The 17,347-nt window shown below is 44.1% G+C and overlaps 1 protein-coding gene across 1 annotated transcript; it reads left to right on the top strand.

The window, feature by feature from the left end:
• The first annotated feature begins 10,026 nt into the window (after positions 1 to 10,026).
• grk7a (G protein-coupled receptor kinase 7a) lies at positions 10,027 to 15,791 on the top strand. Its single transcript, XM_061732600.1, has 4 exons — positions 10,027 to 10,751; positions 11,486 to 11,941; positions 13,869 to 14,149; positions 14,355 to 15,791. Exons 1-4 carry the CDS (start codon positions 10,155 to 10,157, stop codon positions 14,692 to 14,694), a joined length of 1,674 nt encoding a protein of 557 aa, XP_061588584.1. The 5' UTR covers positions 10,027 to 10,154; the 3' UTR covers positions 14,695 to 15,791.
• The last annotated feature ends 1,556 nt before the right edge of the window (positions 15,792 to 17,347 follow it).

Genomic DNA, 17,347 nt, shown 5'->3' with positions numbered 1-17,347 from the left:
ATGATATTATTCCCTTTGTTTTGTTATTTTTCGGTTGCCAAGTTTCATTATTACATTGTTTCATCACAAAGTACCAGTAAAAAAATAGTTAACCCCCCTTGTAGATGATTATATTCGTTTTAATGCACTTTCTTTAACTTTAAGGCATCTGCTATGTTTCACATGTTTCATCTGTTCATATTTTCTTGTTTGGTTAATATTAACTAATGCTACATAAAATTTTACTATGTACGTGTTAAAATGCAGACCTTCCTGCTAAAAAGGTCATGCATAGACGGGAAGGAGGGTGACAATAGAGCATAATATCAATATGACGCTCTCTGTAAATGTAAAAATTAATAAATGGTTCTAGTGTCTGTATTCTTGAATGACATTATCTTTGTTCGGCGTTCTTCAAGAAGTGTGATGTGAATTTATCTTATATACACATGGTAAATCCTTCCACTTTAAGTTTGGTCATGTCAACATCTTATTCTTCAGGATGAGGTTCCCCTCTGCAACGCTTCAGTGTTTAGTTCAGTGTTTTCCCACTAATCATGTACAGAAGGGAGAGACCATCAAGTGCCTTTTCAGCTTTTTAAACATCTCTACCTGCTCAAATTTGAACTGAAACATAATATCTTACCAAAACAAGTTATGAATTTTTTTTATATATTTATATTTAATATATTAAAAAAATTCTTCTTTGCAGGTCCTACATCCTACATCCCTCTCAGTTTGGGTCTGACATATCAGGCTTGGAAAATGCAATTTTTCGTTTTTCTTTTTCACCATTAGTACCAACAGTTCTGGCCTGGTTTTGATAAGCGGTTTAGAGTACGATCATGATCTGTCTTCATAGAGGACGCAGATAATGTTTGAGTTTTGATTGGATTATGAGTGTAGCAGACTCAGAAAGCGTCCCCTAGGGGGCACAAGCTGCTCCAGCTAAAGGCCTGCTCCATGTTCAGCCCCTGACGTCATCCTCCTCTGCCTTGTCTGTCAAGCTTTGATTCATGGAATATCAAGATTTGATATCTATGTAAGTTATTGATAATATATTGATTCACCCCGAGAATAAAAGCAAAGTCACTTTGCCAGTTTGAAGTGTGACTTTTAGTACTGATTGAAAAGTATAGAATAAACATGTTGAAAACTTTCCTAAAAACAGCATTAACCTGTTTGAGAAGGCTACTTGCAACTGCAACTGGTTTCAGTTTGTTTTGTTTCTTAAAATCTTTTTTTTCATAAGAATATTTCTGCAAGAGTGAGAGTTGGAGCAGGGATTTGTCGGAAGTCAGATGCAGCTACGTGTGCTATTGGCCTGCACTGTCTCCACCTGTGCCGCATTGTTTTGTATTTCAGGGCAGAGTTCACCTCAGACGTGGCTGCAGGGGCTTCTGATTCACTAAATGCAAAACTGTGGTTGCAGAGTTTGAACAGCTTAAATTAAGTTTGTGGTGATGTGTAAATGAGGATGGAGAAAACATCATGCAATGTAAGAATATGTACATCAATTTCTATAAAATAGATGAAAATACTAATAAATTATTTATATCTGTAGGATAAAGCAGTTGAGAACTTTTTTAGTTATTTTATTAAAAGGGTAGAACAACATTAATAAGAAACCATGTACAGTCCCCCACTCGTTTTGTAAAGTCCCCAAATCTTAAATGTACGGTATGAAAAGGTTCATTTTTTGTCCATTGCCGTTCTGATCCCAGCTGCTACAATTATTATAGAAGATGGCTTAAAGAGTCCATCTACATTTTATGCTCATTTAATGGATCATAATTTTATTTCCGGGTCCTACTAAAATAGGTTTATGTGATTTACCGTGCACAAACAACATTATTTTCCTGATAGTGAACATTGCAGCTACATCTTATCCCTTCTGGAGACGACGCGGTTCAGTCACTGCCTCGTAGAAGATCCAGCATTTCACAGTTTGGGAGGTCTGTTGTTGGGAAATGCCGCTTATTTTGAAGAATGGATGAAAGTGAGGATATATTTATGATTACCAGTAATTCATGTTCAAAAATACCCTTCACCTCTCCACTGTGTTGCACTGCCAAGTTACTGCGAGTAACACAAACAAGACAAATAAAGCCTACTGACACTAGAAGGAGCTGTGGGAGTTTTCCACATTCACTGTGTGCTGGTGGCAGGTTGTAATTTCACCAGCTCAGTATCTTTACACTTAACACACTGAACCTCTAAAGCTTTTCCACCCAGACACATTCATTTTACTCATGGCCTAAAAAATGAAGAAACACAAAGTTTCAGACTGAGCCAAAGAAGCAGCTTTGTTTACGGTATATTACACAATTTTATCTTGGAATCAGAATCAGCTTTATTCGCCAAGCACGTAAACACATACAAGGAAGTCTTTGCTGGTGGTTGTTGTGTATTTAGTCAACATAATGTAATGTGATAAATATTTATAAAGAAAAAACTATTTTGACCTTTTTTGCTTTATGCTCTCTGTTTGCATCAAACACCACTGTAAAATGTTCTTTAAAGGGCATTTTATGTCTATTTTAAACAGGCCTTGAATCTCTTAAAAACAAGCTTTTGATAGTTTTTTCTATATAAATTTGAAATTCAGCCTCTGGGCTATGTCTTTATCTTTACCGTTTCTAACCTCATTATCTATGCAGGATTCTGAGTGGGCGGGGAGGCTATGATAATGAGGCACTGTGCTGATTGGCTGCCTGAATGACGCGATACACGCGATGAAAAAATGGCGGAAGCTCCGGCCGGCGGAGTTCAGCCTGAATTATGGTTCTGCATTAATTCGATGCAGACCCTATGCCGTACCCTACGCCGTAGGCTCTTCGTTGGTGTAACGCGGAACCATAATTCAGCCTTTACACCGTGTCATGCATGCAATGCGAGCGAGCGTCAGCGACAAAATCAATTCCATTGCTTTATTTTCTATTGGACTGTCCTAACTGGCCTCAGCGACACAGCGCTGCGCAGCACGACGCGGCGCACCGTTTTGAGCTGAACATTTGTCGGACGCCTGGCTGCTTCTATTTTCTTCCTGTCGCTCATGTTGAAAGCCGGTTGAAAGCGCTGTAGGAAACGGTCATGGATGAGGAACAGCTGATCCAGTTAGTTGAAATGAGAAGTTATCTCTATGATTCCTCCTCATTTCACTACAAAAACCTCAATAAAGTGGCAGCTGCTGGAGGGAGATGGACAGAGAGCGTCCGATGTCACGCAGTGCTACGCGATAGTCGGACGCTCGCATGCAGTTACACAGTTTTATAGTTGTGGGCGTAGGTTTCACGCATCGGAAGCCAAGCTCCTGTCGTGACGTCACGACAGGAGCAGAATCTGAACGGCTCGTAGAAGTCACATCACACTGGACGGCTCATCCGGGCGGCTGTACAGACACTGCAGAATTTGGTTGCTTTCCTACTTCTCTGAGTTGGCAGGCTGAGGGAAGACCACTTTATATATGTTAAAGCAAGAAAAAACGTGTTTTTCATAATAGGTCCCCTTTAATGTAATTGCCAATAATGCTGTTCTGATTGTAAATAAATAAATAATAAATACAAATCTGACTTCATCATGTTTAAAACCCTAAATTAGAAAATAGTTATGAGTTAAGTAAGTTAAAGGAGCTTGAGGCCGGATTGAGGCAGGATTTATGAAAAAAATCTGTATACATTTAAGTTTTCTAGTAAAATGTCAGATGAAGCGTTCCAAACCCAAAAGAATGAGCCCTCTAGTGTATCTCTCCGTTGCCCTGAACAGGCTGTGTGCTGCAAAATGTGCTGCAATTCGGTCCCGAATTTCCCACGCTGGGCTGCAGATGTGACGTCACATGACGCTGCATGCACGTTCTCCCCGTTCTCCCGTGCCGGCTTCACTGTTGGCTGCAGTACCCCCGACGGCCGTCGTGGTGAAGGGTGGCGCTAGAGAGTCTCATTTCTTAAAAGGAGCCTCAAGCTCCTTTAAGTAAATAAAACACAGATTCTTCCATTAACTTTGACTTTCATATCTTTGCAGACTGCTTAAAACTAAGGTATCTGGCATCTTCACGTTCATTTGAAACTTAATTAACGCATTTAATTCCAAAAAATGTCGAGACAGAAAAGCTTTTATCACTTTGTAATGTTGGCATCCAATTCAATTCCATTTTATTTATATAGTGTCTATTACAACAGAAGTTGTCTCTAGGATCTTTCCAGAGACCCAGTACAAGACTCCCGAGCAATTATTACATTAACATAACATAAACAATGGCAGGTGAAAACTCCCCTAGTGGGAGAAAAACCTTAAGCCAAACAGTGGCAAGGAAAAACTCCCCTTTAGGAGGGAAGAAACCTTGAGCAGGACCTGGATCATAAGGGGGGACCCTCCTCCTGAAGACCAGCTGGGCAGAGCAGGAAAAGAGAAAACAGAGAGAATGAAGAACAGAGAAAGGAGAGACACAGACACAATGGCTAACTGGTGCACTACAGGGATGACTATATAAACAGATGTACAAAGCAGACACTGAGGTGGTCAGAGAGGGGGGGCAGAATGCCAGCAAGCATAAAGCAGACATCCACACAGACAGGTGGAAGAGAGCAGTGGGATGATCAGAGGGGGGGACTGCAGGTCAGCACGCAGCTCCCGAAGAACGATGGACAAAAATTATGGCTATGAAATACTTATAGTTAATAAAAAATGGAAGAGGACAAGAGAAGAAGGGCATTCAACTTCAAAATTGCTTTATGGCATTTTTGGCATTGACGATATCAGACTATTGAGTGTGCTACAGTCCCGGGGCCTCGCTGTCACATTTCTTGTCATATTTTGGTTTGAAAGTTTCTCTGAATTCTCTGTTGGGGACAGCTCAGGACTGCAGACAAAACCATATCGTCTTCTTCCTCAGATATACCTGTGCAATTATTGCAGAATGAGATATTTGCACTTTTTCTTTTTATCAAAATTTCATGGATATCCTTGTATAGGGGGGTAAATGTTGCCTTCAGTGATCTATGCCAAAGGCACTGATGCAACCCTGTACAGTCACAGAGACTGGCCTTTGGGTTTGGTGCTACAGTATGGACAATCTTTTTTGTCTTTGGTCCGAGTAAAGGCCTGTTTCTTCCAAGAAACATTTGATTCATCTGTATTACATTTGTATTACAGTACTTGACAAGGGCCTCCCAAAAAATTCCTCAGTCATGAGTAAATATAAGCTTTTGATCAATAGTGGCAGTACTGTCTGAGCTATTTTGGATTGTGCTTGCAGGCTTGAAATACAAAACATGGATTTACTGGGTGGTGAATTGGATACGATGTCGGAGGAGGAAGTTGGTTAGACCGGGCAGACCCAAACGTATGGTGAGGGTCTGTTAGGAACGTCTGGCTGAGGCCTCTGTCAAGGAAGTCTTTAACTCTCATCTCTGAGAGAACTGAGAGAACAACTTCGGCAGTTCGAAGTTGTGGACGCAAGGTCTTTGGTGCCTGTCGTGGCGGCATGTCCCGAACCCAGTGGTGGACACCAGAAGTAAGGGATGCTTTGTTTTTGCCTCCAGGACTGCCCGAGCTGCGGCTTGCTTGGTCTGTCGGTACTAACATAGCCCAGTAGGACTCCTTCTTCAGTCTGACAGTATCCCTTACTTCCGGTGTCCACCACCGGGTTCTAGGATTGCCGCCACAACAGGCACCGGACATTGCGTCCACAACTTCGAGCCGCCGTGTTGACAATGGAGGCAGAGAACATGGTCCACTCGGACTCGATGTCCCCCGCCTCCCCCGGGATCCGAGAGAAGCTCTCCCGGAGGTGGGAGTTGAAGATGTCCCTGACAGAGGGCTCAGCCAGACGTTCCCAACAGACCCTCACAATCCGTTTGGGTCTGCCCGGTCTGTCCAACCTCCTCCTCCGCCAGCGCATCCAACTCACCCCCAGGTGGTGATCAGTTGACAGCTCAGCCCCTCTCTTCACCCGAGTGTCCAAGACATGCGGCCGAAGGTCAGATGAAACGACAACAAAGTCGATCATTGACCTCCGGCCTAGGGTGTCCTGGTGCCACGTGCACTGATGGACACCCTTATGCCTGAACATGGTGTTCGTGATGGACAAGCTGTGACTCGCACAGAAGTCCAACAACAAAACACCGCTCGGGTTCCGATCTGGGAGGCCGTTCCTCCCAATCACGCCTCTCCAGGTATCACTGTCATTGCCCACGTGAGCGTTGAAGTCCCCCAGTAGAACAATGGAGTCCCCAGTTGGAGCACTATCCAGTATTCCTCCCAGGGACTCCAAGAAGGCCGGGTACTCCGCGCTGCTGTTCGGCCCGTAGGCACAAACAACAGTGAGAGACCTTTTCTCGACCCGAAGACGCAGGGAAGCAACCCTCTCGTTCACCGGGGTGAACTCCAACACCTGGCAACTGAGCTGAGGGGCTATAAACAAGCCCACACCAGCCCGCCGCCTCTCACCCTGGGCAACTCCAGAGTAGTGGAGGGTCCAGCCCCTTTCAAGGAGCTGGGTTCCAGAGCCCAAGCTATGTGTGGAGGTGAGCCCAACTATCTCTAGCCGGTATCTCTCAACCTCACGCACAAGCTCCGGCTCCTTCCCCCCCAGCGAGGGGACAATCCATGTCCCTACTGAGAGGGTTTTGGTCCAGGGATTGGGTTGTCCATGCACCCTACCATGACTATTACTCCCAGACCGCATTGCACCGGCCTCTCATGGTCCTTCCTGTGGGTGGTGAGTCTACTTGAGGACGGGCCCATGTCGCCGTTTCGGGCTGAGCCCGACCGGGTCCCATGGGCAAAGACCTGGCCACCAGGCGCTCGCCTTGGAGCCCCGACCCCAGGCCTGGCTCCAGTCCGGGCAAAGTAACGGTCCCTGATTTTTTCTTTTCCATGATTAGCTTGTGAACTGCTCTTATGGCACTTTTACACTAGTACCTACTCAGCCCGACTCGCCTCGCCCTGGTTTTGCGCTTTTCCACTAGGGGTCTAACCGTGCCGAGTAGATACTTTTTATGCCGAGGTTCTAAGCGGCTGAGTCGGGCTGCATCTGACGTCATCACATTACAGGCCACCGATTGGTCAGGGGGCGGGGCCGTCAGACGTCTGAGTCAGGAGGCGGAAATCAGTGAAAGAGCGACTCGCGGCTTCTTGTTCATTTTATTCAACAGGCAATGGTCAAAAGTCTGTTTCGTGATCCAATTCTGAGTTGCAGATGTTCATAAACCTGGTGGCTGAGGAACGAATTAAAAAGGGATCTAGACGGGTGATAAGGAACGACCAGATCTACCAGGAGCTCTGTCACTTCATAGCTGCTCGCGGCTACCAACGGACTTTTCAGCGGCGCCGAGACAAACAAACAAAAAAAAAAAGCGTTGCCGCTTGAAGCTTCTTCTACTCTCATTTTTTAACCTGATATTGAACACAAGCCACAGACCCAGCAGCACATTTATCATCTCCTCCAGGTTCTACATCTTTAGTGTTGTTCTCTTCTCCGTTTAGATCACACAATCAAATACGTCACAACAGCTTCGCTCCAGCCCGCCTACTTCTCACCTGAGTTTCGAAAATAAACGAGAGCAAAACGAGTGGAGTCGAGACGAGGCGTGGGGAGTCGAGTCGGGCTGAGTAGTTACTAGTGTAAAAGTGCCATTAGTCTGGGCCGTCACCCAGGACCTGCTTGCCATGGGAGACGCGACCAGGGGCGTAATGCCACAGACAACATAGCTCCTAGGATCATTCGGGCAACACAAACCCCTCCACCGCAATAAGGTGGCGGTTCAAGGAGGGGTATAAATAAATAAATAAATCCTAGTTTTTCAGTTCCAACCTTCTCCTTACCACCCAACACTGAACATATACACTCACAGGTTGGGCGAGGCCATAAGAGGATTGAGTCAGACAACATGCAGACTGCATAATGAACCATGTGGGCCACAGGATGAGAACGGGCTCCTTATCTTTTCCTTTACTGCCCCCCCACCCCCCCTTCCCCCCCATCAAATTCCAGATTGAGCTATTCATCTCAAGGTTAAAAGTGCAAATTGCTCAAATGATGAGTGATAAGTGCCATAGTCACAAATGCAAGCATTAATTAGTGTCAGATCCTCTGTGATAGTTCCAGAGATTAGTCCAAATCCTGGGTGAAGTAAATGTGAAACCTACAGAGTGATCTCTGAGCTCCCAGCTTTCTTCTCCGTCCTCACTGACCTGCAATGAGATGAAACGTATGCCCTCTTTTCAGCCACTTAGGAGACTTAAGTACTTCAAAGACATGATCCATATGATCCATTTACATCATGGCTGACTTCTGACAGGTTTCATACCTATGATGCCTTTAACAAACTTTTCAGAGGATTAGCTGATATTATCCAATTTTTTTTTTTTACAAAGTTAGCCCATACATTATTATAACTGTTGCGTGAAGTTAATCTCAAGCACCATTATGTAAAAAAAAAGCTTATTTATCCCATAATGCATCATCAATTATGATGATTAAAGTGCTGCAGCACTGAAACACAAATGTTTGATTCAAATTCATGTGATATATGTAGTTCATACTGTACGTCACGTGTATGGGCCGTCCGTAATGGTTTTGTGTGTGTAGGTAGATAGAAGGGTTTTCCTGCAGCCAAAAGGTCAGTGGTTCAATCCCCAGCTTTTCTACCTGCTGAAGTGTCCTCAGGCAAGACGCTGAACACCACATTTGAGGACCTGAAATAAGACCTAAAAGCAATTTATATAAGCACAGGCCATTTCTGCAACCTGATAGCTGCTTGTGACAGGAGAGCTGTGCAGTTAGTACTGTCCAGTATGCCAGTTGATAAATTTGGAAAGACACCAGAATCATGAGTCTATTGACGTTCCTCTCTTTTGTGTGTAGTATCAAATGTATCACCAGACCCAAGTTTAACCTGAATGTGTTACATGACTGAAGTCTTACTACTGATCTACCTCTGATTAACAAGTGGTGTCACATTCGATTAATCCTGTTTTTGTGCTGACTCTTGACTCGGTGCAACAAACATAGGAAGAGTTTGGATTTTGCATGTGTGAACTTTACAAAGTTCATATTATTTGTTGCTCAGTGACTGAAAAGTGCAGAAATGTTTTCTGATATAAAAAAAACAGCATAGTTTTTGTAATTTCAGTACTGCACATTTTTCTTTTTTAGCAATTGAACACTGCAAAAGCTAATCGAGCTTATATTCCCTTTCAGAATCCAAAATACAGATGACATGACACAAAATTATACATTGTTTGTTTGTTTTTTCTTTCTTTATTTCTCTCTAGTAAATCAGCTCATGTTTATGAGTTTTGGTTAGATGTTGAAAATTACAAAATTCTGAAAATAATTTGTCCAAATAAAATAATTTCCAAATCCCTAGTGATGCACAATTATTATCTTAATCAGGATTATCTACTGCATTCAAAGGTGATTTTAAAGATGCTGAGAGAAAAAAGCAAAAATGTTTAGCTTTTTAGAAATATATGTACACTAGTTTATGAAAGTAAACCATTGATAAATAGGAAGATAATGAGAATGACAGCATGAAGGGAGCAAAAGAAGCAGACAGATTAAGAGCAAACTCGGGGGGAGGGGGAACATTGTGTCATACTTTCACTGACACAATTGCACTATTTCACTTACAATAAAATCTTGGTCTTAGCTTGAATAAGAATATTGCCATTTAAATCCTATTTCAGTCATTCTTGCTTTGCTCTATTTTGTCAGCAGAAAGTTTAGTAACTTAAAAACAAACAAACAAAACAACTCTTGCTTGCTTTTTTAATTGCATCTTGTGTCCAGAGCTCTTTCCTGTCACTTTTGATCTTTTTCTGCCTCTCACTCCTAAACGCATATTCTACAGGACCCACTCTTTGGCCATTGAAAATCATGAGCAGATATAGAGGGCTTCAAAGCCTCTTACGGCAGAGCCCGCTTACGATTCCCTTTCTGTGCACAGCATCCTTGAATAGACCGCACAAAGATCCTTAAGCTAAAATCCCTCCCTGGTATTTAATTCTAAATGAGTAATTACTGGGTGTGTCAGTGTGTCTTAGGTTTGCAGGTAGGCTGGGTGAAGGAGCTCATTTGCACACTGGCTTCGGAGGGGATTGCACTCTCACACAGACACAAACATTGAAGAACCCAGTCACTTAGGGGAGACAGACCACATACAGCCGCCAAGATGTGTGACATGGGGGGACTGGATAACCTGGTGGCCAACACGGCCTACCTGAAAGCCCAAGGTGGGGATGACAAGGAGATGAAAAAGCGGCGCCGCAGCTTGTCCCTCCCCAAGCCAGAGCAATGCGCTAGTCTCAGGACCTCCATCGAAAAGGACTTCTCATTACTTTGTGAAAGGCAGCCTATAGGGAAAAAGTTTTTCAGAGATTATCTGGGTAATAACCCTGAGTTTAAACTTGCAGCTGAGTTCCTGGATGAGTTGTACGACTGGGATCTGTCAGAAGGTGCAGCAAAAGACAAGGCACGTCAAAACATTACGAACAAGTACTGCAAACCTGACTCCAAGACCTTCCTGTCCTTTCTAACCGGGGAGCCGTCTGAAAAATGCAAGACTGTCACGGATGCCACCTTTGACGAGGTGATGAAAGGGAAGGTTCAGGACGGTGTACGGGAATTTCTGAAAAGCAAACCATTTTCAGATTACCAGGCCAGCCCCTTCTTTGATAAATTCCTTCAGTGGAAAGAGTATGAGAAACAGCCCATCAGCGACAAATACTTCTACGAGTTCAGAACTCTGGGAAAAGGAGGCTTTGGAGAGGTAAGTGTGCCAATAAGTGTGTTTTAAACTTGTTTGAAACTAATTTGATTTAAAAGAGGCCACTAAAAATAACGTCTATCTATATCTATCTATCTCCAAAACACTTGCTCTGCAGTTGGCTAATATTTAATAGTTGTTGCGGGTAAAAGGCTTTTCTTCTCAGAGTATTCAGAGAGTTAATCTATGTTCAGCTGTGTGTTAACTATGTTAAAGTGATTTGCTGGAGAGGATTGTTGGCCAGCTCGGTTGGCCCGTTGAGTGACAAACCTTATGTGGATGTGGTTTCTCGTTCCATAGAGCAGGAATAATGTGAAAAGCTCATTTTTGGAGGTAAAGTGAGTGAGCTGGACGATGGGCACATCTGGCAAGGGTCAAGCCAGGTTGACCTTTTGATTTAACCTTGTGTGATTTGTAGGGTTGATTTGTTCCCATTTTACGTCTGAAAAAACACTACTGGATTATAATTATTTGATGTAAATTATCGGTCACACCCGTTTAACTAGATCCATTGTGCTAAAATGGAAGTGGAAACCTGCCGGAGAAGCCACAGATCTCTTGATGCAGGCGCTCTGTCAAGCTTTTACAATAAACAGATGTTTGCTAAGATTTCTGTTTTCTGATCAGTAAAGTGAAACATTCTGTCAGTCTGGGAGCAGACGGCTGTGCTTTTATCCACCGAGGACGTCTGTCATAGAGAAACACTCTTTTTTAACAAACCATCTGTCTCTCCCCAGGTGTGTGCTGTCCAGGTTAAGAACACGGGTCAGATGTATGCTTGCAAAAAGTTGTGTAAAAAGCGGCTGAAGAAGAAGGGAGGTGAGAAGATGGCCCTGTTGGAGAAGCAGATCTTGGAGAAGGTCAACAGCCTATTTCTGGTCAACTTGGCCTACGCTTACGACACCAAGACCCACCTGTGCCTTGTCATGACCCTGATGAATGGAGGAGACCTCAAATACCACATTTACAACATAGGCTACGATGGCAAGGGTGTGGACAAGGGCGTGGAAATGAAGCGCATCATCCATTACACGGCGCAGATCACCACCGGCATCCTACATCTGCATGCTATGGATATTATATATCGTGACATGAAGCCTGAGAACGTATTGCTGGACAGCCAAGGCCAGTGTCGACTGTCAGATTTGGGTCTGGCCATCGAGATTGTTCCAGGGAAGACCGTCACTCAGATGGTGAGTACATGGAATCACGAGAGAAACGTAGCAGCAGTGAGGGCAAAGAACACCACTGATACTATAAAAACACCTGCTTTCATTGCCAATCTCATATTCGGAGTCACATGAAGTACCTGCAGGGAGACGTTTTACATTTTCAGACACGCCTCCCCCTTCTCACACATTCAAACAGAACAAATAAACTGGAATCACTGGTTGTTGGGTGACAAGGTTGAGCCGATTTCAGGTTATGGGCACGATGTCACCCTCGCTGGAAGGGTTTTCAACTTAAATCCGGACAGGGATTACTGGTTTGTTTAAAGATCTTTGCAATGAGAATCTCTGAGTCCATTATATAACTCATTTGATCCTTTAGCAGTCAGATTTGAGCTCGGCCATTTATAGGCTCCATTGTATACTGAGGATGGGTTACAGACCTCAGAGGGCCAACGCCTCCCTGAGCAGCCGTCACTTCCTGTAACCATCAGTCCCTGAGAAGCTTGACTGCAGAGATGTATTATTTTGTTATCTTGTGTCACTTGCTGCTGTGTTGGATTTTCTTCCCAGAAGTGTCGTTGTTTCTTGTTCTTTTCCTGGACAAGAAAACAGGACCCAGATACCCTGCTGTCACACAAGCAGCACAAACTCACAAATATTAGACCAGAAAGTTGGAAAGAACAGCCTTTCAAATCAACCAAACATGCTTTGCAAATGAAAAAAAGAAAAGAAAAGCTTCAGTAAAGTGTAAAATTGTCATGTTTGGATCAAAATCTGCAGAATTTAAACAGTCTAGTAATGATTTGGTGTTTTATTTCCTATCGGGTTGTGTCTCATAATAATTACAATAGTATTGCACTGTGTCCTGTGCCAGGATATGGCTAAAGAAAGAGAAAATATGAAGGATCTTGCAACAGGGTTCCTTTAGGACTTCCTTGCAGGAGCAAAGAGTAAGCTCTCAGCTCTCTGCAAGTCCAGTAAGCTCATTATCCATCACTCCGATGCTCCTCGGCCAGCCAAAGTGACTGGGCTAACCTCCTGGAGGCAAGCCTGGCTTTGCTCCCGTAATCCTCTTATTGGGCATTACACAAGTCTGTCCCTGATTAGATCGACAAACCCAGGTAAAACTTACACTCAAGATGTTAGGAAAATAAAGTTTGCAAACACTGTAACTTCATCAGGAATGAAATGTCCACTGGTGATTTGCTTAAATGAACTGGAGTCAAACTGATTTTAATGCTAAACTTGTGGCCTGAATGATCAGATATCAGATATAATCTTTGAAACTCTTAATGTATATCCATGCTGGGCTCTGTTGTGAATCTCTGTTGCAAAGTGGGGGGCATATTTTCTGCCGGTATGAAAGCTGATGCAGGTGAGACTTTATGGCGGTCAAATACCAAAGCTCCATGTCTTTGTTTTATTTGACTACGGACTGCTCCACACACTGATACAACTATTACTGCAAAGCGTTGGTAGACATCACACGTCACCTTGAGAGTGCACTGCATCCCAGTTTCCTCATGGCACACCTGCAGTAGCAAACCCAAAGCTGTCAGCCCGATCCATCTTTGCAGCACATTTGTGTCAAGTTGGACATTAGCAGCTGCATGTCTGGCTTTATTTCTGCTGGTGACCGAGGCATCCATAAATGGCCAGAGCTTATATAAGACACGACTGTGTCAATGTGCAGAGACAGACAACTCCTGACAGGCCGTAGGCTTAGCATTAGGATTAAACTCCAGGTTAGAGGCTGCAGGTGGGGTCAATCCAGGAACAGGGGGAAGAGATGGGGTAATTGTGAAGGGAAAGTTCAGTAAGAAAGTGGAAAATTACACTGAGAAGATGCACACTTGCACATGCTCAACATCGATGCCCTTTTTTGCTTTGCTCTGTCTTGCTGCTAATGTTTTTTCCGCTCCCCCCGCCCTGTTTCTGTGCTGTTCAGGCCGGTACAGGAGCATACATGGCTCCCGAGTTACTGACCAAAACACCCTACCGGACGTCGGTGGACTGGTGGGCCCTGGGCTGCAGTATCTACGAGATGGTGGCCGGCTACACGCCATTTAAGGGCCCCGAGAGCAAAAAGGAGAAGGTAGAGAAGGAGGAGGTGCAGCGCCGTATTCAGAACGAGGAGCCAAAGTGGGAGCACAAGTGCTTCGATGCTCCCACCAAAGACATCATCCAGCAGTTCCTCAAGAAGAAAATAGAGGAGCGTCTGGGCATGAAGTACGTTTGTCTGTGCATGTTCTTGCATTACAATGTATTTTTATTTATGCATTTGATGCATATTTGAACAGTTTTTATGAATCTTAAGCATGGTTTCAGCTCTGCCTCCCCCTCTGAGGAGTTCATCACTTTCAAATGCTTGCTGGTGTCGCGTGACCTTTGTTACGTTTTTGAATCTCTGATGCTGAATTATGTTTTCCTGCAGGAACGACATGGAAGACCCAAGGAAGCACGAGTGGTTTAAGGCCATCAACTTTCCCCGCCTGGAGGCGGGGCTGGTGGACCCTCCCTGGGTGCCCAAACCCAACGTCGTGTACGCCAGAGACACCGGCGACATCGCAGAGTTCTCCGAGATCAAAGGCATCGAGTTCGACGCCAAGGACGATAAATTCTTCAAGGAGTTCAGCACAGGCGCCGTGCCCATCCCCTGGCAGCAGGAGATGATTGAGACCGGACTGTTTGAGGAGCTCAATGATCCCAACAGGAAAGAGGGCGGAGGAGGCGGCGATGATGAGAAGAAGTCTGGCACATGTACACTGCTGTGAGCGGGCACTTTGGGCCATCTGATACCTGATCATGCTCAGTAATTTGTTTTCTCAGTCTCGTGCACAGTAACATTGGTATATACTGTATATTAAAAAAGGATTATGTCTTATGGGAGGCAAGGACAGCATCTTTGTTGAGAAAGGCATCCAGGCCCTTGTAAGGATGTTCGTGAAGCAAAGTTTGGTCAAATACAAAAGATGCGATGATGTGTTTTTTACACATCCTTCCTGGTTTATATCTTCTCCTCAAGACATTTATATCTTATTTTGTAGATTTGCAACCACGCAGACCAAAAAAAAGAGTTTTTCACTAGTGAGCCCAGCGTTAGAGTTTCTGGGATATAAACATTTACTTCATGTTATACGAGTATTTACAGGATTACTTGATGAAGAAGTGTTGGAAAAAACAAAAAACAAAACTCAAGTTTAATAATCTAAATGGTCCTCAAGACCTTGAAACATTTGTTCACGTAAAGCGTATCATTCTGTAGCTCCTTCATGCCACTTGTAGACGCCTCACACGGCAACACTCTTTCTGCAAAAGTGCTTTTCAGCCACATTTTGAAGAGACATTTGTAGCTTTTGACGATATGTTGTGATCCCAAACCTCACAATTACGACTGATCACAGCATTTACACGCAGGTGGCCATCCATCTGGCTGACATGTTAGTTTTATAAACCTATAAAAAGGAATTGTATGTATTGTACATAAAAGAAATGTATCTATATTTATGCACAGAGAAAGGGAAAGATGTTGTGAATCTAGGATTATTTAAGGAAAAAGAAGAATGCTGAAGACCTCCACGCTGAGTCCACTTGCGGTTGCTGCTTTTGAGGCTCCAAGGGAGCGAGGGAGAGGAAGGAAACTCAAGCCCGGGGATGGTGGGGGGCAGATGAGCGCAGAAGCAGCAGCTCGCCGCTGCATGAGATGGAGGAACATTTAGAGGAGTTGGGCAACAAATTCCTGTACCAGGAATTCTCTGTCCATGGCCCTGAAACTGATCATTCAGGGCTCTTTTTGTTGTTTTTTTTTAGGTTGAAATGAGAGTGAATAACTCAAATTAGCCAGATGCTTATAAAAAAAGAAAAAAGAAAATAAAGCCCACAGTTTTTGTGATTAAGCTGAATCTAGAGACTCTGGATAGTTGGAAGAAAATCCTTGTTATTCTTGTTTACTCAGGGTATTTATTTGCTAAAGATTGTAAAAATAACAGATCTTGTGCAGAATTGAGTTTTTACAGGTAATGTTTACACGAAATATATGTATGATCATATACTTGTTAATATAACGGAGAGGGAAAGCAATAGAAATGTCATCTGTAACTCAGAAATGTCATTGAATCTTGAATCATTTGAATAAATTAAAATATATGTCTTTTAAAATCTGTCTCTCTGTCTTTCATGTGTTTGTCATTTGTTCCAGTGTTAACCCCCCCCTCCAAACCAGCTCGTATTTACGCATGTTCCGGGGCTATATTTAACCAGAGAGACGGCCCTGCCGAGGACTCTGGAGTAAAACCTAAAAATATCAGTTGCATTAATCCCTCCCAGGATGCTGACTACCGCCAGGCTGAGCTGGAGGCCGGGTTCGGTTCTTTAGCTGATAAGGTGATAACTAGTATTACCCTTTTGCCATCTTCGCCTAAACCGCCTTCGACAACGCTGCCAAGCGCAGGATGAGGAGCTGCAGCGAGCTATTTCCATTTCTGGTGCTTTGTGCATGTCACATGCAGCATGTGTGTGGGATGACGGAAGCATGGATGCTATTTAAAGATAATCCTAAAATGTGCCTTTTTGCCCACGGGCGCTGGAAATGAACCCTTGGCATCCTACTCACAGCATGCATGAGAACATTGTATTTATAAAAAGAAGAAGGGGAAAAAAGAGACCTCTACTCTGGTAGTGTTTCAACATGTTTCTTCGTCTGTTTGGAGCAGTCGAACCCAAGGACAGTAAGAGCTTAGAAGACATTAAGGTGGATTCTTGCTCCAGATAAACCCAGAGAGATTATCTCACATTTAGCTGGACCTGCTGTTGGCCCTGAGGGACAGATGGAGATGCTGGGAAGTTGGACCCGGCAGCCTGATGTTTCAGGGTCCTGCGTCCAATCCAGTAGTTTGGGACTTAATTGTAGATCCAGGTCCAATCCTTCAGACAAGTATCAGGCTGTGAACCTGCAGAAAGCCTCAGAGGGATCTTAAACCAAGCTCAATGCTCTCTGAAGCAGATTATTCAGGGTGATAAACCAACATTTTGACTGGGACATCCCAGCTAGTCTGTGCCTCGGTTTCCTCCGTGTTTACAGGTGACAGTCAGACCTAGGTCATCTCCAGCTCGGTTAGAGGAGCGGGGTCGTGATTCTGGCTCCCCTTAGTGGCCGCAGGCCCGGGATCCCAGGAGGATGAGAAAGGGTGCGTCCCAATACTCCCCCTCGCCCTCCTTTTCTTCCCTAACCCTAAATTTTGCGCGTTCCCGTGAAGGTAGTGGTGTCCCAATTCCTCTTTTCACCTAGGGGGAGGGGGCATAACGAGGGCTAGGGGCTGAGAATAGCCCCTTCAAATCGAGGGATTTCAGATGCTGACTTGGCGAGCGAGGGGGTATGAAAAAAAGAGGCTCTGCGTCGATTTGACTCGCCGACCGAAGGCAAACAGG

This window comes from Cololabis saira, chromosome 10 (genome assembly GCF_033807715.1).
Source record: "Cololabis saira isolate AMF1-May2022 chromosome 10, fColSai1.1, whole genome shotgun sequence".
Lineage (NCBI taxonomy): Eukaryota > Metazoa > Chordata > Actinopteri > Beloniformes > Belonidae > Cololabis > Cololabis saira.
The sequence above is the reverse complement of the archived record's forward strand: the minus strand, read 5'-3'. Positions and strand labels throughout refer to the sequence as shown.